We start from the raw sequence: 20735 nt of genomic DNA on the forward strand, positions 1-20735 counted from the left end.
CATTCAGTATAAGTATGCCTTAGCTGTACAGGTGGCAGGGAAATATCTTCCCTCCAGTGATGTAATTAAGAGCTTGAGTAGGGACTTCAGGGGAAGCAGAAGCCAAGGTGAGAGCTCAGTGTGAGGGTGCTGAGGCACTGACACAGGTTGCCCAGAGAAGCTGTGGCTGCTCCATCCCTGGCAGTGTTCAAGGCCAGGTAGGTTGGGGTTTTGAGCAACCTGGCCTATTGGAAGGTGTCCCTGCCTGTAGCAGGGGGGTTGGAACTGGATGAGCTTTAAGGTTCCTTCCAACCCTCCACATGCATAGTGCAAACTGGCTGCACAGTACAAGCACACAAAGGGTCACAAAGTCAAAACCAGCTTGGTCACACATCCCACATCTGCTGTGGCTTTGCTCAGCAGTTGCTTTCATCTTTCCATCCACACTTATGGACTGGAAAGTACAAAATTACAAGACAGCAATCCCTTTTTTAGTATCAGAGACCAGCATCATCTGTTATCTTGCTCCACTACCTAAAAACAAAGCACGATTTGTCTTTGTGAGCCTTTCCAGTCCTATTATTACTCCCTGCGTGCTGGACTAGGAATGAACACCACTCACCAAGTGCACATTTTCTCAGCAGGGTAACCAAGGAGTAAATCTCACTTAAGTCTGACCCAAAGTAAGTACAGTCCTTTGAGAGTCAAATACTAATTAGTTTCAGAGACAGTTAAAATATACTGTTATGACATTTCTGTGACCAGGTCAGTGCAACAGAACATGACACCATATAGGAAGTAAAAATCTCAAATATATTTAAGGACAAATTAGCACCAGATTGTTGGCCGGCCACACAGAGCTTGTGCTTTAAAATACCAACAGAAAGTCACACAGAAAAACAACTGACACCAGCTCAGTGTGAAGGACATAAAAGCAGCATTTTCCTTGCATGGTATACCATGCTCTGCTTTAAGATGGGAAAAAGGGAGTGGTTTCAGTACCGGATTGCATGGAATAGGGCTTGCATAGCAGAGAAGGAAGAGGTCAATAGAGATCCTTTACTGTGTTTTTCACCAGATTGAAGTACTCTGTCAAATCAACAAGCTTCAAAAGAATAATCAGCAACAGTGCCACAAAGTGTAACAAACATCACTCACTGAAATTCAGTGTTCCAAAATTTTAGTCAGTTTTACAGGTCTTGCCTTGATCCCAGCTGCTTAAAAATACATCCTTTAAGGAAGGAAAAAACATTCCCACACAGTTCCATCTGCTCCCATTGAAAGGATGTTTCAGCAGCAAGCAAACACCTGGGCTGGCTTCCAGATAACACTAACAGCCAGGTCTCTTTTGCCCTCAGAAGGGGTGAGCTCAACTAGCAGAGCCCAGTCTCATCCCCTGCTCAGGACAATCCATAGCAGGTGAGCTATCAGTGCCCACTTATCCTTTTCTCACCCGCCACAGTTCAGGCCTGTATACAGCACAGTGCCTGCCCTAGAAAGGCCAGACACCAGTGCCACAGCTAAGCCTCCAGGTGCTTAGTGATCCTGCGGATTTTCTCCTTCTTGTTCCTGTTTCCATGTTTCTTCCAGGGCTTTCCTACGACATTCCCAGGATTGGATGTAGTCACAGGCAAAAGGCCACCGCTGGGCCGGTATCCCATTGCAGCCCGGACCCCTTTCACAAGCGCACGAACGTTTTCCTGGAAGAGAAGACAATCACCAGTGACCATGAGAAGATACCTAACCACACGGAACTGTGACACGTTAATAAAACCAGATACAGACAAGCTCAAACCCATCAAGACCTGCTCAGCCCCACCTCCAGAGCTGCAGGAAAGGTCACATCAACACAGCTGAGTTAAAGCCTGCCAACACGCTCCAGTTTTGTCTGCAGCTACGCCTCACTGTGCCAAGTCCTCAGTGTCTACCGCTGCAAGCACATGAGCATTGGCGAGACACTGAGCTCCGACAGACATGAGCTATGGCACCAGGATTGAGTCTCACAGTCTCTGCTTTGCACACAACAAATTGGCTTTGCAAATAAATCTGGTGTGTGTGAAAAGCCAGAGACTAAAATAACTTGCTTGAAGTCTGGAGTGTGGGTAGCACTGTCGTGGTTCTCAGCTCACGCCAGCACTTTGGGCAGCCAGAGTATGGTAATTCGAAAAATTCTCTTCAGGCCATGGTTTTTGAAACAGCGCCTGGGGTTTTTTTGAAGAGAGCCTGAATTCTTTATTTCAAAATGCTTGGCTGTCTTTAGCTGTGCTGAAAGAAATACTGCTCATATCCAGCTAACCAAACAGAATGGATCATGTTTCTTATGACCCATCTTCCTCACTATGAAACACCCTGTTATGATCTCTGCCAGGTACATAGACTTAATCAGTTCTGGATTTGACATTTCAAGTCACTAACAATTTTTTCTGTAGTGTAGAGGCAAAACAGATCCCTGTGGACCTAACAAAAAACATACAAGTTAAAAAAAAAAATAAATCCCATTTTCCATTTCAAGATTTCTCAATTACATCAGTTTGTGCTCTTTTCATCTAATTTAAGGTTTTGAGCCAAAACAACCATATAGTACTAAATCAGTTGTCTTTAAGAAGCTTATCACATCCCCTAAATGCGTCATCTCAAGAAAGGAAAGTTAGTTTGAAGGACCTGTTAGTCCAAAACTATGTTCCTGCTAGGTTGCTGTGTCACACCACCCTCCTTCCTTGTGTCTCCTTCCAGACACTCTCCTGTTTGCTCAAGATCGATGTCAGGCCCATGATGACAGCTGTCACCCTGCTGACCTTTTAAAAAAAAAAAATCAACTATGTGTTCCTCATTAGCTATCTTTCAGTCACCCAAGACACTCCCAGTCACTTAGGGGATAATAAAAACAACAGAGAGGTCTTGGGTAGAAATTACAGGCAGCATAACACACCTTTAACTCAACCCAGCACCCTTCCGTCCTCAAAGCTATATGTTTTCCAGTAACTATGGCATGCCAGTGCTGCAGCAAGAACTAGAATAAGTCTCCTCCAGAATTTACCTGGTGGAAAAATGTTTTATCTACCACATTTTCAATTTGTTTTGCTTTGGTATTCTTCTCAGGCTTCACCTGTCCATTGGCCTGCACAGTTCTGCTCTCTGGGCACCTTTGATGCTGGTGCTGAAAATCATTAGGGTCAATGCCAGGAGGTGGATGGCAATATAACAGCTTCCCCTGTGAAAGCAATGAGATACAGTTATTACAAGAAAAAAAAAACCCAACAAAAACCTCAGAGATACACAGAGGAAAGAAGACAACACCAAACCCAAGAAGGGCCCTGGAAGTCCGGGCACTCACACCAGCTGATTATCGGTACACTTTATTTCTCCTTCCAGGCAACAACTGGCTCAACTTCTAAGTTAAAGTACCATTCCACCTCTACTTCAAAGCACCATTTCCAGCTGCAATGTCCAGCTACAAACAGTATAGTGCAAAACTCTGAGGAGTACTGGAGGCTCCTATTAAGAAATACCCAACAAAAAGTTGCTAAGAGGTGCTGCAGAAGCATGCAGCATTACAACACCACAGTCCTTAGTGCCAAACACAGGTCCAACTATACAATATGGATTTCCTGAATATCTCCTGCCTGTTTTAGAGGCACAATTTATTTAGCTGGCACCATATTTTTAAGCAATCATCTTTTTAATATTAAGCAGCTCAAAAAGTTCCATTTATTCTTTTAAAACATAAAGATAGCCCAATTTAAAGAATATTTTGATATATGGTGATTTTATTCAGAGAAATAGAATTAATTTTACTGTGCTCCTCAGGCTCTAGTGAAACCTTCAATTCAACTCTTAGGAGGAGAGAAAACCCAGATGCAGAAAGCACTTACACTGACATAGTCTTTTAACACATATCGAGCTGATCTTGGCTGGTCTGGCTGTCCATGAGCTGTCATAAAGCCTCTCATATCTGTAAACCAAATCCAAAGTACACTCTGTGTCAGTACAACCAGAGAATTAGCAATGTTGTTCTCTGCTGCCTAACTGCATATTTGTATCCTTTCTCAAAAACAACTCACCAAAAAAAAAAACAAAACCCGCAAAACCCATTAGAAAGAAGCTTCTGTTGAGGAAAGCAGGCAAAAAAAGAGAACCTGCTGACTGTAGAGGTACTGCAGAAGCATCCTAACCTGAAATCTCTCTACAGCTCAGTTTTTAAGGCCAGAAAAGATTGACTGCCTCAGAGAATCAAACAAGGGAGATAGTCCTTCACTGTATTCTTCAAAATCTAATTCAAGACAGAGTTGATAAAAGGTATCTAAAAGGATGAGAGCACCACACTGCCTAGGCTGGCAGGGCACTTCAACATCCTCAACACAATCGCATCATCTGTCTGACAAAACTGGCAAAGCACCACTGAAACAAACACGTAAGATCAGCTGTTACCAAAGGTCCTTCCCAAGAGGAGGGCAAGTCTTAATGGGGACTTGCATTCAATGTGCGACAAATCTGAGTTGGGCCTAACTTTAAATAGTTCTAAGGACCATGCATGCAGCATAGGCAATAGGCTTTGAAGGGATCATCACTCACATCCATACGCTGTTAGCAGCTCTTCAGCTGTTGGCTTTCGATCTGGATCCTCATCTTCCCTTGGCCTTATGATATTTATTCCATAGGTTGCTTCTAAAATGTTTCGTGGGATATGCTGGCAAACGTAATAAGCTAGTGAAGGAAACCACCTGGTTGATTTTCAGCTACACAAATAATCTTGCCCCAGTCATTCCAAGAGCATACATGAAGAATGACTTTCAGGTTTTGCTGCAAACCAGAACAACAATGTCAGTCTGACAAGACAAACTTGAAATGGTGAAACACCACCACCACAGGGCTGTTTTATCCAATGTGTGTCCCCACCACCCTCAACACATGAGCATGTGTGCCCCTAGCAGGGCTGGAACATGCTAAATTGCATACTCCAGATCCAGCGCTTGCAGACACTCTCACAAACCCACATAAAGGATATTAGAGAAACAGGTGGGACATGGTCCATCATCTGATCTATAGGCAGAATTCCAGAACAAATCATTTCTGCCTTGGTAGAGATGAAAGATGGCATCACCAGACCAGGGCAATCACAAAGACACAGGCCAGGTTCCACATATAGAGTCTACACAATAAATAACCAATTAGTTCACCAAAGCAAGTCAGTGTCCATGGAGGAAAAAGTAACAAAAAAGTCAAATGCACAGAAGAAACATGGATGCAAACACAAATAAGCAGAAATTCTACTAACACAGATATCTGCCCTGCTGGCCTCAGCCACTGAATTAAGGAAATAATAGAATCATAGAATGATTAGGGTTGGAAAGGACTTTAAGATCATCTACTTCCAACCCCCATGCAATGGGCAGGGAGACCTCACACTAAACCATGTCGCCCAAGGCTCTGTCCAACCTAGCCTTGAAGACTGCCAGGGATAGAGCATCTACCACTCTTGTGGTTTAGGCCCAGCCAGTTAACTCATAACCACGCAGCTGCTTGCTTACTTCCCCCTCCTTCTTCTTCCCCCGGCTGCCAGAGGGATGGGGAGGAGAATCAAAAGAATGTAACTCCACAGGCTGACATAAGAACAGTCCAGTAACTAAGGTATAACACAAACCACTGCTGCTACCATCAATAATAAGGGAAATAACATGGGAAGAGAGTACAACCGCTCACCACCCACCGACCGATACCCACCCCAACCTGAGCAGCAACCTGAGCCTTCCAGGTAACGCCCCCAGTTTATATACTGGGCATGATGTGCTGTGGTATGGAATACCCCTTTGGCTAGTTTGGGTCAGGTGTCCTGTCTCTGCTTCCTCCTGGCTTCCCCTCCTCCCTGGCAGAGCATGAGATTCAGAAAGTCCTTGGTCAGAGTAAACATTACCGAGCAGCAACTAAAAACATTGGTGTTATCAGCACTGTTCCCAGGCTGAAAGTCAAAAAACCAGCACTGCACCAGCTACCAAGAAGGAGAAAAATTAGTGCTACTGCTGAACCCAGGACAACCACTTCTCTGGCCAACCTCTTCCAGTGCCTCATCACCCTCACAGTAAAGAACTTCTTCCTTATATCCGACCTGAACTTCCCCTGTTTAAGAAATCTGATGTGGAGGACAGCAGCACTTCCAAAGTTCATAAATAAGGTGTCCAGATGGGGGCAGCAAGATCTTCAGCTCTCCAATCTGATGGGAGAGAAGAAAGCACTCCAGAAACCTTTAGACCTTTTGAAACATGTAGGAAATTGCACAAGTACAAATCCCACAATGCTCATTATAGCACTGGAGTTGCCATCTCAAAATTAAATTTGATCAATATGAAAAAAAGCAGCATAACTACACTTACTCACAGCAATGACTGGACAAGGAGGACAGTCTGAAAGCTTGACCTTAAGCTATGCAGAGGAGCATTCACTTTTCAGAGGTGGTGTTGAAAAAAAAAGAGCTAAACTACCTAAATAAAATCAGGAGATGGGATATACTTCCCATTGCAGAGCAGCTTTCAAGAGCAACTCTCAGACTGTAGCAAGAGTTTGGAAGCAAGAACTAAAATTCCAAAACCATATACATCAAGCCCACCCCTCTCCAACTTACTCTGCTTGGCAGAGTTCAAGTTGGCAAACAGGGTTCTCAGTGAGTGCACATGGTTGCAACTAATTCATAATGAAGCTCTCTTCCACTGGGGAAAAAAGAAGTAATAAGAAATTCAATGCTCTTTGTTAGCAATACCTGAAAGTGTTTTGTATGACCTGGTGTAGCAGACACTGACACCTTCTTATTTCCAAGGATTGTGTTGATGGTTGAACTTTTGCCAACATTAGGGTAACCCACCTAGACAATAAAGAAGTGGAATGGTAACAGTGACATCAGGCAGGGCAATGCCAGAAGACTGGCAGAGCTCTGACACAAAAGTACTTTAATAAAACATACTAAAAAATGTAAGGCAAGCAGTGGGGAACACTGAGCTTTAAGAACTTCAGAATTAAACTTTGTACAAAACTCTTAGTAATTTGTGCTTGCTAATCTTTTTACCCTTACAGGAAGCCAAGCTACAGGATGAATTTTTCCCATGGAAGGCATATGGAATTAAAATTTATATTAAGTAAGTTCCATTTAAGCACAAAGTCCAACTCACCAGCCCAACATTTACTTCTCTATCCTTCACCCTTGGTCCATTGTGCATGGTTTTGAATATCTCCAGCAGCTCATTTCTCTGCACCAGATGGCTGAAGTTCCTGATGTTCTTGTTCTGCTCCTGCACTATATGCTGCACTTCAGCACCATCAGTCCTGTTTTCCATACTCTCTGGAGCAATAGCATTTACTTTGTCCCCACCTTCATCTTCAGAACAGGTTTTCCAGTCCTCCTCCTCATCATCATCTTCACAGTCCTCATATTCACCACTACTGTCATCATCACTAACCAGAACTTGGTTTACAGTTTGCAAAGAGTTGCCTGGGGATGTACTTTCTGCACTATCTTGTTCTGTTTCACCTTTTTCTTGAATGGAGCCTTCATCCTCAGAATCACTCAGGTCTTCTGCTACATCTTCAGCATTTAGTTCCTATGTGAATAGTATTTCACAGGTGAAATGCAAAGACAATGCTAAGTCTTGCTGCTGACTGCAACCGCTGCAGCACAGTCCATTGTGTTTCCATCAGCCAGATCCCAAGGACTGACAATTCACTACTTAAATCACAGAATTTTTTTAGGGATATTAAGTAAGACATAAAAACAATTAGCCTGTTTGAGTGGAATGACGAAAGTATGCTAAGAGAGACTGTTAGCTTCATTGTGAAGTTGTTAGGGGTTTCTCTCCAGAAGCACAACTGAATGCATGCACACCCACAATACCCATACACACAGCAGCAGCAGAGCACAGCAAATAGTTTTTTTAAATTATCCAATGTTCTCAGTAAGAGGAATTAATACAATTTTTTTCTGAAATATCAGAACACAAAGTCATTTTTTTTCAGGTCTAAACATTTCATTAAAATGATTTCAAGCTTTTTCAGTCTAACTCTTCATATTTCTTCCCTGAAAATTGCAAACAGTTCACATTCAAAAAGAAAGACCTTTTCATAACAATAGTATTTTGACTTTTCTTTCTGAAAAAGAAAGCACAACCAACACTTTGAATCAACCTGTAACAAGATTTTATCCAAGGGCTGTAAACCAGCTGAACAGACTAGTTATTTCTGGAGGGAGATATAGGATATTCTATAGCCGAGTAGCAATGGCTGTAACCAAAACCTGAAAGTGGCATATATTGGTAACATGTTAACTTGGGGCAGCAACAGTTTGTTCCAGTGGGCAAAGAAAGGCCATCAAGTATTTTAGGCTCTCTAGGAAACACCTCCTCTCCCTGGGAGAGAAAGATCCTGTGTGCAGATACATTCCTCACAGCATCCCTCTTGCAAAGGATTCCAGTTCTTTCAACAAGTCAAGGGTTTGCAAACAGATCTACAAGGCATGTTTCTGTAGCTATTCAGCAGCAACCTCAAGGAACAGTTACATTTAGTTCAGCATTACTTATTCAGTCATAAACCTTGAGAGAGAAATCGTAAGCACTACAGTGACCAAAGGGTGTACCATTTTGTTCACTATTTTACTGTACTCACTTTTGGTCTGAATCAATCATTATATTACTGTTTATAGCCAGGTCCTTACAATAATGCTTCCCTGAGATAAGGGCTGTGACTTTCCTAGAAAGGTAATCAGGTATATCACAAGCATAACTGCAAAGGAAGTTATCAGAGGGAGTCAGCACACACCCAGTTTGAACTGGTCACCCAGAGTACCTTTTCTTCTCCAGACAGCCGTTTGCACTCTGCCAAAGCTGACCAGAACACCACCTTAACACCCTCTTTCTCAAAGAACTGTGCCCAGGCAGCCCGCTGCTCCTCACTCAGCAAATCTGCTTTGTTTATCAGGATCATGTTCTCCTTGTCATCGCTGACTTCCTTAACATAACTTTCCTGAAGAAAACAAGAGAAAGATCAGTTCGTACTCTGGTTTAGACTCCTCCTCCCCCTAAGGTGATATAAGAGTAGCAAGGCAAGCTACACCATCCAGCTCCACACCAGTTGACAGCTAAGCTTACTGTACCCTGGGCTAGATGGAGCTGTTGTTGAGCAGACAGCTTACAAGAACAAATCAGAGCATGGAACTACAGCAATAGAGGCTGTTTCTGGCCACCTGTGCCAACACCTTGTCTGCTTAGAGCTATGACAAGATATTAATCAGCACCTCACAGTAGGAACTCCTGAGATCAATTATTTGAGCAATTTCGTTAACTCACTGATGCACAGTGTTCTAATTACTACAAAGTTGTCACTTCAATAATTACTGATTCTCCAATTTCAGAGCAGTAATCCTTACCCATTTTTATTCCACCATGCTTTTAAATAGGACAGTTCCTTTAAGCGTGGACACATCTAGTGAGTAATGAGAGGCAAAGTAATATCTGCAATTTAGTATCTGCAGAACTCCCTCTAAATCCTGAACACTCCATGTGAAATATCAAAAAAACACTGAAGAAATATAATTTGATGCCAGAATACTTGCATAAATAAATAAGACATCCAGTTAGGCACAACAGAAGAACAGCTTCAACGTGGATGAATGTATTAAACAAAAAAAAAAAATCACACAAACTATAAGAAATAAAATGAAGACAATATTCAAGAAAGTGATTTACTTACCAGATCTTGGCATCTAAACAGAAGGGGGTTTCTGGCATCTACTATCTGGACTACAATATCACTGCAAAAATAAAAGAAAGCCATATAAACTTTTCCCCTCCTTTTGAAAAAAAGAGTAGTTTAACTACAGGCACTTCCACTAGAAGTCTCCAGGCAGATAATGTTGGTTGCCACATGCTCATTCTATTTTCTTTGACAGTGATTTCTGCTAACTCAGGACAGCTTCAGAACATCACGGGGTGAACGAAAGAATTTCAAGCCTCACTAGGCAGTTGATTACATATAAAAAATAAAATAAATAAATATAAAATCAATACATTCCCAAGGGAGCAATTTAATAAGCCACATTGGTACAAAGAGGTACTGAACAGTTACAGAAATTCCAAGATGAACATGAGAGAAAGCTGACACCATGGTAGTGAGATGAGATATTGAGAAGTTACTGAGTCACACTCCTGGGAGCTCATCTGAAGCAAACACAAGAAAAGGCTGACAACAGATCAAATTATCTGGCAAGGTGAAAGACTGGAAAACTTTTGTTTGATTCTGAGACAACATTCTCACTCTACACAAAATAAAAAGCTTCAACAAGAGCAGAAAGGCACTAATAACATATTCCAGCTCCCTCTAAACACACAATATACACACTGCACATAACGATACCCTATAGTGGATGCTCCTGACCCAGCTCTGTACCAGCCAAAGGCCCAGCAGCACCCAGTACAAAGCCACCTCTGTGAAAGGACCAGCTTACCATGACCTCACTGGTGAAGTATTTTTCAATTTTAGGAAAATCAGATGAGATGATCTCAAACTTAATTACTAGCGAAATTAAATGCCCCAGTTGGATTAACAAAGCAGATAGCACTCTTATTTTATTATAGGTCTGCAGAGCAAACAAAGCTACTTCTGTGATATGACAGGCTTTTGCCTTTTGTGCACTGCTGCAATTTTTCTGTATGGCAAGAAGCCAAGGACGAAAAGGCTCCTTCTTTCTTAACATTACTTTAGTTGATCTCCTTTGCCACCTGTCCCTAGACGTTAGGCTGCAGCTGTGTGGCTGACAAAGAGGGGAAAGGGTTAACTTGGCTGAAGACCTCAAAGACACATTCTCAGAAGAGGCCAAGAGCAGCAGCATCTGAAGAACCATCACAGACTCCAGCGAACCGCCTGCAGAATCACAGTGCTGAGGGCAAACATGAGCCACTAAGCAGCCACCCTTCTTCACATCACTTTGTGATCACTTTAAAACAAAATCACTTCAGTGCCGATAGAAAAATGTTACTGACTGTAATTGCTCTTCCTGGGCTCAGACACCTGAAGTTTGACTCAGAAGCTTTAATTCAGGGAAACACATTAAACACCACTTTTAAAAAGCAGAGAGAGATATACTTTACCTTCTTTCAATGACTCTCCAAAGCTGACGCCAAAATTCCAAGTTGCGTTCAAATGGGGTTAGAATTAACTTTTTTTCTTCCTCAAGGCTAAGGTAAAACAGAGAAAAGACATCCTATTTGGCCCATGTCAGGCAATAAGCACACCACCAGTTCTTTCCTATATCCAGAAGCTTTTAGTTTCAAGGATAGTTCATAGTTTAGTTTCAGGAGTCAAATCAGACTCATATATAGGTACTATTTCTGCCAGTTTTGCAAACAGATTAGCACCTAGGTAAACTGCAGTCAGTGACACTGGTTCAGCAGTGACACAATGGCTCCTCATCATGCCAAAGGAGAAGTGGTAATTTATGGAAAGAACAAAAACTCATCAAAAGTTTGCCCATGGAATGTCAGAGCCACAATAATAAAACAGAGAAGGTATCCCAAATGTCAGCAGTTCAATCGAATATCACCTGGAAAATCTGGGGATGGTACCTGAAATGGCTCTATGCAACCCTTGAGCTGCTGTTACCACCAGCTGAACAACTCTACTCAGGACAAGAGTAGGTTTGCTCACAGGGTGTGAGCAGATACCATCTAATTCTCCAGGACCAGCACAAGCTGGCACGGGCTGGCAGCACTGCACCCTATTAAGAGCAGCACTGTTGCTCTTAGAGGACACATTCACCACTACCCCACTGCACAGGCAAAAGCAGAACATCACACTCCACCCTGAAGAACTGTAACTGTAAACAGTGTAAGAACATGCACACACAAGAGCTTTGCAGAGCTCACCACAAATATATGTCTGGGCTGTGGCTAGGATTTCCAGCCTTTCTGAAGAAGTACAGTGAACTACTGATGAATTAACTACTGGCCTAGCAAGGATAAGTACAAGCCACTGCTTCCCGTGTCTCCAAATGCCAGCTACTTAGGCAGACACAAGCAGCATACTCACTGGGCAAGCTGTCGCCTCCATTCGAGAAAGCTCTCCCTCTCAGCTTGCTGCAAGGCCTCTGCACTGGTTCTCTGATCCCAGCGTGGCCTGTAACAAGCATATTTTGGAGTGGTCAGAAGTAACAGTTACACCAGTTTCACTGCTGGAAACATCTATAAAGAATGCAGGCACCACACATTCAGCTATGCTGAGATGGTTAGAGCTCAGATGCAGTGCATTTGCTTTAGCAGCTTTAAGTACACCTTTTAAACTTGTTCCTTCTAAACATCACTAGCTGTTAAGACACTACCCTACGCACACCAGATCTCACAAAGCTGCTTTTTCAAGCTAAGATTTTCAAAGCATTTAAGATGGAAGATGCACCTCTCTGCCTAGCATACACAGAGCTCTGGAAAGGTTTACTAGGTGGCCTGGTTGCACCAGCTCCAAAAGTGCGAGGCTCTGCACAGAAAACCCACACAATCAGGACAGACAGCCTACTGCTGGCAGCATCCACAGGGCACGCAGGCACCCGCGCTTCAGGTTACAGCAGGCTCATGCAGGTTAGGCAGTGGCTTCCCCAAAAACAGGGTACTGGCAAAGCTGCGCACTGTCCACATGCTCGCAGGCACTGTGCGACTGAACCCACTCAGCAGAAGGGGATCCAGGCCCAGCCCCACGGGACTCACCTCCGCGGGATGCGCAGGAACTGCTGGTTCTCCTCATGCAGCTGCCGGACGTGCTGAGCCTCCTGTGCCGTGAGCAGGCCATTGCGGCTCTGGGCAGACACGATCTGGATGTTCAGACGCTCTGCAGGAAGGGACAGACAATTATCCAAAGGCAGCTGTCCCCATCCCTGCCCGCCACCCCTCAGCCCGGGCTCAGGACCCCATCCCCCACCCCGACAACCCCGTTGCCAGCCCCAACCCCAGCCATGCTCCCACTCCCCATCCCCGGGTTCCCCTTCCCAGCTCCTGGATCTCTGCCCCAGCCCCAAAGTACCCCCCCCGCTGCCCAGGACCCGGTCCGGCTCCTCACCGGCCACGAAGCGGGTGCCGGCCAGCTCGGCCGTGGCCAAGAACTCCTCCAGCGGGCTCTGCTCGGGAGCCGACCGCAGGTCCGGGCCGCGCTCACCGCACACCTCGCTGGCGTGTAGCTGCCGGGACAAGACGCCGAAGTCAGCCCCGGGCCTCCTGGTCCCCCGCCGCGCCCGACCCCCATCCTCCCCGCCCTACCCATGAGGAGGCGCCGCGGCGTTCCAACCCGCGCTGCCGCTGCAGGGAACGGCCAAGACCCACGCTCCGTTTCTTGCCCATGCCGCCGCCGGAGACGGAAGTTCCGGTCCCCGCCGGGCTCCTCCGCCGCGCCCCGCCTCCCGCGGAACAGCGTTCCAGGCAGCCGCGTTCCGGGACGGCCCCGTGCTCCCTGCGCCAGCCGCCGGGCGGCGCCACGGCACCGGCACCACCGCCCACTGACCGGCCCCCGGGGCGTCCTTGCTCAACGTGGCGCTGCGCCGGTCCATCCCAACCACCGGCACACGGCCGCACGCCCCTCCACCAGCACCCCTGCGCATCCCTCCGACCATCCCCACACTGCCCTGCCTCTCCATCCATCCATCCATCCACCAACCCACCCATCCCCATCTATCCATCCATCCATCCATCCATCCATCCATCCATCCATCCATCCATCCATCCATCCCATGTTGCTCAGCACGGAGACATGCCTCTCTGACACCCATCTCCAACCCTCTCACTCCCTTAGGAGCCACCACCCCACCATTAACACACAGCACTAATAAAACCCGGGGCACATTTGAACACAACACCTCGAGCCCTGCACTACTAGTAGCAAGGAGCCCTGACAGAGGGACAACACACAGGGATGTGAGCCCTGGCAGAGCCCACAGCAGCACCGATGGCTACAGGGGCCGGTTTCACTCACCAGTTTGGCCTGGCACAGATACTATCCCTGGGAAGCAAACAGTGCTGGCAGTGAGACATGTGAAACCCTGTCCCGGCAGCAGGCAATAGGGGCAGAGGTTCTGTGTGTCCCTCCAGGGAAAGTGGCAAGCTCCAGGGCCAAGGTTGTCCCTGTACCTTGTAATACACCTAGCCCCACGCAGGATCTCCATCCCCAGCACACCAAACACTGCATATGAGGAATGATGGTGACAAAGAGGGATCTTGGATGTCGAGATGTAGCAATGTACCTCAGATGCCATGAGGTAGCTGCCAAAATTTGGCCAGAGTCTGGGCATCTCTGCAGGATGGAGAACATTGCTTGCCCAGCCAGGGAACCATCAAATGGGATTTGGCAGCAGCCACTGCGGCCAGTCTGGGTCAAGAAGAGAGAGAAGGTTAAATTAATAAACAACTTGACCTCTTCATGCACAGTGAACTGATCTATGAACCATTTCTCTTTTATCAATGCTGGGTTAAGGCCAGACATTTTTGACTAACTCAGTACTGTGTGTCAGTTGTAACTGGAGAATAACCTGGCTAATACTTGGAAAACACAGGTACTACCTACACAGGCAGGCAAAGCTTAACTTCAGGTATTGTCCACCAGCAGCATGGCAGTGTGCAACACCCTATGGGCAGGAGTGGTATTTTCTCATGCTCAGCAATACGTGATGCCTCCCTATGATAAATGCTCAGTAAGAAGACAAAGTTCTTCCTTTCTTCTCATTTTCAAAGCCAGCAACCATACAGCATGAATTTCCCACGTACATCTGAACCCTTGCCATGTTCATCCCTGGCTCTGCCACCACTGCCAGCCTGGCCCAGTCCCTCCTTTGCTTCCTAAAGGCAAATGAGACAGATGAAAGGGGACTCAATATTCACCTTTTCATTTACATAAGGTACTTCAGTGAAAGGCTGGTGGGCTGCAGACAGCATGCAGTGATTTAGTAAATTCATTTTTAATCAAGTCATCTTTAATGAAACCATTTCAGGTCTTTATGTGGGCACTGAAGCAGTAACGTAAGTGCTCATTATTGTATTTCTTTTGTACTTCAGTTAAAAGTTACCTTCCTTCTACACTGCATAATCATCAACCAGAGCAGCCAGCCAGTCCGGCCTTTCCCCATGCCTTGGGTCTGGCAGCACTTCTAACTCCACAGCCAAGGCACACGCAGTGCTGTTTCCAGGCTGTCCAACCAGGGGCAAAATGGTTCAATAATCCCATCAGCACAGCCCTGGCAGCACGGCCTCGGTACCGCCAGGGTTCTTGGCTGGTGACACAGCCACTGGTATGGATTGCGGGGCTTGATGCACCTCCATGGGACATGGGCAGCCACAGACAGCGGCATAAACTGGAAACAGAGACACACAGAGGCAGGCAGAAGTGCTGGTGTGGTGAGAAAAGGAGGCTCAGGCTTGCTTCATGGCCTGCAACCCTCTGTGCATCCTGGGGCAGTGAAGTTTGAAGGTAACCTGAAGAGCAAAGATGTGTGCATTTTCATTGGAATGTTTTTCCCACACGTTGCCCTTTTTCCCACACCATTCCCCATTTCCAGACTGAAGCGCTCCAGAGACAGTCACTGCAGATATCTCCTGCCACCTTTGTGGGAGCTGATGAAGAAATGCCCAGATTTCCCTCATTCTTGCAACAGAAACATTTCTGAGCTCTCCATAAACACTAAGGAATTATTTCCGTACACTGATAGCAGCAGCACAGTGAGGATCACTTAGAGCAGAGAAGTGATGAAGGAGGTACAGATTGGGTGATCCCAGTGACAGAGACATCAGAGCCTCAGCTAGTCTTAACTGTCTATTTCTAACTGCCATGTTTCTCATCCCAGTCTTAATGCTCTGCTGTGCCTACCTCAGCAAGACAGGCTTCTTCTGGTTTTACCTAAATACGACAACCTGCTTCTTCTAGAAGACATTTATGTGTGGATTAATTGCACGCAGTGAAAAGGGCCACATCAAGATAAATGATGTCACAAGATAATTAAAAGGCAGCTTGGCACCTGTGCGTACCTGCCAAGAGCACAGACAGCCAAGGAGAACACAGAGGAGAGGGGCATGCTGCTGAGAAGTCCAGTAAACCTGTTAATTTGCAGCCCACTTCCATATAATGAAGCAGCTGCAAAGTGAAGACTATTTTCGCTGTTGGGCCTCGCTTTTACAACTCAGGTCTTTGACAGCAGTGCTCAGGATGGAGTGCAACGCTGTCCTGGGACAGCAAGCACCACCTGTGCATCACCGAACCTCTTGCTTCTCCATTGAAGACTGTTAACTGAGTGCTCAACGCTGCCGGCTGTTTGGAGGGTAGCCATAGCTTCAGGACTTCTCACAAAACCATTGCGTAAATGAAGTAAAATCTGCTGTCCTTCTTGCACACTATAAGCACTGACTTGTGTCAAAAGGCCTGGCTTCCCTCCCAGCCTCTTCTGCCTTCAAGCCAAACCACTGTTCCAGTTCTTGATGCAAATCCTGAGGATTATTTAGCAGCAGCAGCTCTTTTCTAAAAGCCAACTACACCAGTGCATTCTTGCCTAAAGGAAACATTGTTCTTTCTGGACAACTTTTGCTCCATTTTCCTCTAAGGCAGCTCTGGGAGATCTCAGGGCTGTGTCTCTGAAATATTCATGTGATGGCTATTCATTATTCATGTAGGCTCACAATGCTTGCTTGATTCAGTGGTACTGCCAGCCTCAGCCTGACAAGCAGACCCATTAAGAACCCCCCCAAATCACCCCTGCAAGAACACAAAGACAAGTTTGCTCTGTGCACAACTGCAGCTGCTTGAACCCCCTTCTTTCCAGCCTTAATCAGAAGCATGCCAGCACAGTAAGAAAAGGGGGAACCTGCTCTGCAAGCTGCTGGTGAAGGCCTTGGTCCCCTCTAGAAAGAGCAGCACCCTGGGGAAGCTCTGAAGTGTGGCCCAGGCTGAGCCCTGACAAAGCACAAATCCTGCTAGAGCCCTCGAGCAAGTGTTTTAGACTCTGCTAAAGATAAAAATCCCTTCCCTGCCTGACAGGGTGAGGGAAGATTAATTAGAAAGAGCTGCCTACATCTTCGACAGTGCAAAGTGACGGGCAGGATCTGTCAGGGGATTTCTCCAGCTCCCTTTGTGTTGGCTTTGCCTGGGCAGGCTCACCCTGCTGCCCACCGCTGCCTGCTCTATCTTCCCCTCCACACAGGCAGGGATGGCCCCATGGTGGTAGTCCCTAGTATGGGGCTTCGAGCGGAAGATGCCGCCCCGACACCACCTCTGCACGCACTGGCTGGCAGCATGGCGGGAGGACGGGCAGAGGCACAGCCCCACCGTCCCAGCAAGCACCCCCGCGGGTGCCGTGACCCCTGTGGGAGGAGAGCTCTGTGCCCCTGGCTGCCGGCTGCCCTTCTAATTATAGCTGTGGGCGCAGGAAGCGCCGGGGCCGCCTGTGCAGGAAGCGGGTGTGCCGCCTGCAGCAGCTGAAAAACAACCGTGGTGGAGGTGTGCCACCACTGCCATGGCCCTGGCGACCCTGGCGCTGCCACTGGGCTGCGGCACCCTAAGCTGCACCGGCATCGCTCTCAGTGCACACAGGGGGATCCAAGGCATCACCACATGGACTCCCCACAGTCCTCACACCACTGCACCATCACCCCAGAAACCCCACCAGCACACGGTGGCTGGCAGAATAGGATGCTGATCCCCTTTGGAAGGGCAGGAGGGTAGCAGGGGTGTCATGAGGCATCCATTACTGGCTGTTAAGGACCCTTCTCCCTGAGCAGGAGATCCTGTTCCCTACCCCACCAGCTCATCTCCCGCTGCCCCAGACCACAGCAGCATGCAGCCATCTACAGCCAGTGCTGGTGAGACCTGGATGATGGCCAGCAGGGCTGGAGGATGTAGCATCCTGCCTGCCCCCACTGATGGCCCACAGGGCCCAGGTGCTGTTCAACCTTTCCATTTCATGGAAAATCCTGACAGTTCAGAATTTCCTTTGTTCCAGTCCGGAACAAAGAATCGAAACGTTGACATTTAGCATAGTTACAGTCTCTGAAATACTTTGCTTTGGAAAATACTGAAATGCCAGTTTGAAATGTTTCGCTTTGACTGTGTCACCCCAGCTGCTGTTGCACGAGCTCCATTGCTATCTGGGGGGTTTACATAAGCTGACAAAACCAACACATTCCCATGAATTATTTAGGGCTTGTCCTATCAACTTTTCTCAGCATCTTTTCCTTCTACTCTTCCCCAAGCAGAGACTCACATCAGCTCCAGTTCTGGCTGCTGGGCACAAAGCATGGCTACTCTCAGTAAGGTTGCACTCTCTTCCATTGGGCAGATGCTGTCCCTGGGCAGCCAGCATGGGCAGCCCAGCATCCTCCTCCAACAGAGGCAGTGGGGAACTGCCCACCTGCCTATGCCTCAGCAGGGCAGCTTGCACCCCAGAGCCCATGGGCTCATTCTGGAGTGTAACCATGGTCTCCAGCACTGACCAGAGCAGCAAGGGGCAGAGGAGGATGAAGCAGGGCAGGGGCAGCGGTTCTGCCAAGAGCCAAGTGCAGCAGTCACTGCACTGCCGCATGGGGCTGTGGGGAGAGATGGTATCTGAAAGACTTTCCCACACCTTGCACAAGCCCTCCCAGTGCATGCATGCAGGCAGGTGATGCTCAAGAGCTGCTGGGGTATTGCATAAAGAGAGCAGGCTGCTGGACTCCCCCAGGCTACAGGGCCATGCAGATAACCCCCCGGTATAAATGTCCTACATAGCATGGGTGCTGCTGGCCTTGCAGGTAAGGAGTGAGCCTCGTGCTCACTAGGAACCAGGCAGCATGCCCTGGCTCCCCTCTTACTGTGCCTCAGTCTCTCCTCCTGATAGTGAAACACAGACATCCAATGTCACGGGAATAGCGCTACGCTTAGGGCAGGTGCCCCAAGCTTCCTGCTGCTGGACTTCATCCAAACATTGTGGCACAACCCCTCAGCCAGCGTGGGGCGAGGAGGAGTCAGCATTTTGTTTGGGAATTGCCGTCACAGGCCACCATGACTTGCAATGTACTCTTCTGCTGCTGAAGCATGCATCGATCCTCCATGCTCAGGACTGAAGCAGCCACTGCACAGCAGGAAATAGATGGTCCTGAAGATAACTGGGCCCATTAATGAAGCAAGGAAGGCTGCAATGGTCTGGCACACCAACTGGTGAGCAATCATGGCAAGGAACTGAGCTGTGACAGTTTCCATCCTCGAGCAGGGCTGTAACGCTAAGACACCTTCCCTGCTGCTGCACTTTCAAGCTGGCCCAGAGGCAGCTACGCCAAGGATGCTGCTGCTCCCAAACCAACACATGAAGCCCCCAGTGGGTCTCTAAGGGGCTGATAAGGGAACCTCTGCCCCAAGAAGGCAAAGCAGAACTGGGGAGGTGGTGAGGAGGGCAAGGGGGTCAGGGTTCCTCCTCAGCTTACACACCACTGGGGCTTGTAGAAAGGTGTGCCCAAGTGCTGTTGGAGAGACACAGGGATTGGCAGCCTGTGCAAACCACACTGTGAAAATTGAAGGTCTTCATTTCTGAACCCAGGTCACTTCCATCAGGACAGCAGAGTTCAGCACGGCTCTGCAAGCCGTGGCGGTAATGACTCTGTGGGAGTCATTACCACAAGTGTCCATGCACCAGCCCCCCCAGCACTAACCTCCCTCTGGAGGCAGGGCTGCAGGGAGGCCTGGCGGGATCCTCCCTTGCTCCATCCCGCCCAGAGCACATCCCTGCCTGTGGAGCCACCAGCCCCGGACCCAGGAAGGGCTCCTCTGCCCACAGCCGGAAGGAGGAAAAAAAAGCAATTCCTGCTCGCACAGAGAGGCTGCCGGGCCCATGCATTTCAGGGCAGCAGCCAGGGATGGTCTCGGCCTTGCGGCTCGCAGGCACTGTTCAGGGAGGTGGCAGAGCTGAGCACGGGCATGAACTGCGGGCTCTCACCACACTGGTTCAGCAGGACAGGCCGAGGGGAGAAGGCAGCTCTGGGGGCACTGCAGGAGTGCCACGCCTCATGTGAGTTTCACGTCACCATAACCCGCTGGATTTATTCTCTGTGCACAGCAGAGTTTTCACCTTGCAAGACAAAGGAGACAAAGGAAAAGCACTTCAGATGCTTCTGGAGGTGAAGTGAATAAACGGTACAAACCATCTCCTGGTATTCAGGAGGATGGTCCTGCAGGCTGTCAGGAGCTGCCTGCAACGGACTGCAGCATGGCACACATTCCTTCCTGCCCTCCACACTAGCAGTGCCGCAGGGTCTCCGGATGGGTGCCCTGCCCCCAGCCCATGTCAGGCCAGGCAGGGCTGAACTCAGGGACCCCAGCTGGGGCGGTTGCTGCTGGGCACCACCAGCTGGGGTGGACTTCAGCCCCTCACCGGCCCCTCTGGACTCCTGTGGAGTCCCATGGGACTGTGCTCCAGAGGCCAAGCAGGCATCTCAGTGGGTGCTAGGCTTTACACCAAGGGGCCAAGGCAGCTTCCTCCGCCATGCAACAACTCCTGTGCATTGACTACTGTGTGCCCAGCCCACGCAGCAGTTTTCCCATAGGAAAATCAGAGCATCAACACACTCACTTCTCAGGGCCAGCCACAGCCTTCCTAACACTGCAAAAGTGCTGCACTGCTGAAGGCAGGAAATGCAGTGTGTTGCAGATCCACACCCACCACCCGCCTCTGGAAACCGTGGATTCGGCCAGGCGTCCCGTGGTACCGGCTGTGGCCGAGCAGCCTCAGGGGATGGCGC

At 48.0% G+C, this 20735-nt stretch overlaps 1 protein-coding gene across 1 annotated transcript; it reads right to left on the bottom strand.

Annotated features, from left to right (window-relative positions):
- Nucleotides 1-780: 780 nt before the first annotated feature.
- LSG1 (large 60S subunit nuclear export GTPase 1) lies at nt 781-13404 on the bottom strand. Its single transcript, XM_061452817.1, has 14 exons — nt 13254-13404; nt 13057-13174; nt 12708-12828; nt 12040-12126; nt 11103-11189; nt 9706-9766; nt 8803-8979; nt 7137-7565; nt 6731-6832; nt 4996-5128; nt 4552-4686; nt 3852-3931; nt 3017-3190; nt 781-1679 (listed from the first exon to the last, which is right to left on the bottom strand). Exons 1-14 carry the CDS (start codon nt 13332-13334, stop codon nt 1500-1502), a joined length of 1965 nt encoding a protein of 654 aa, XP_061308801.1. The 5' UTR covers nt 13335-13404; the 3' UTR covers nt 781-1499.
- Nucleotides 13405-20735: the final 7331 nt, after the last annotated feature.

The sequence above is a fragment of the Pezoporus flaviventris genome, unplaced genomic scaffold, assembly GCF_033815535.1.
Source record: "Pezoporus flaviventris isolate CSIRO_AGI_PZ_B2104156 unplaced genomic scaffold, CSIRO_AGI_Pfla_v1 ptg000013l, whole genome shotgun sequence".
In the NCBI taxonomy this organism is placed as follows: Eukaryota; Metazoa; Chordata; class Aves; order Psittaciformes; family Psittacidae; genus Pezoporus; species Pezoporus flaviventris.

Bases quoted from the DNA above. Each gene is read 5' to 3' on its own strand.
- LSG1 (XM_061452817.1), bottom strand. From the start codon at position 13,334: ATGGGCAAGAAACGGAGCGTGGGTCTTGGCCGTTCCCTGCAGCGGCAG. The intron at 4,687-4,995 runs CTGTTTCTCTAA...GGTTTCCTTCAC, and splicing joins GATGATGGACCATGTCCCAC to TAGCTTATTACGTTTGCCAG. The intron at 3,932-4,551 runs GTGAGTGATGAT...TTTGGTTTACAG, and splicing joins GCTGCTAACAGCGTATGGAT to ATATGAGAGGCTTTATGACA.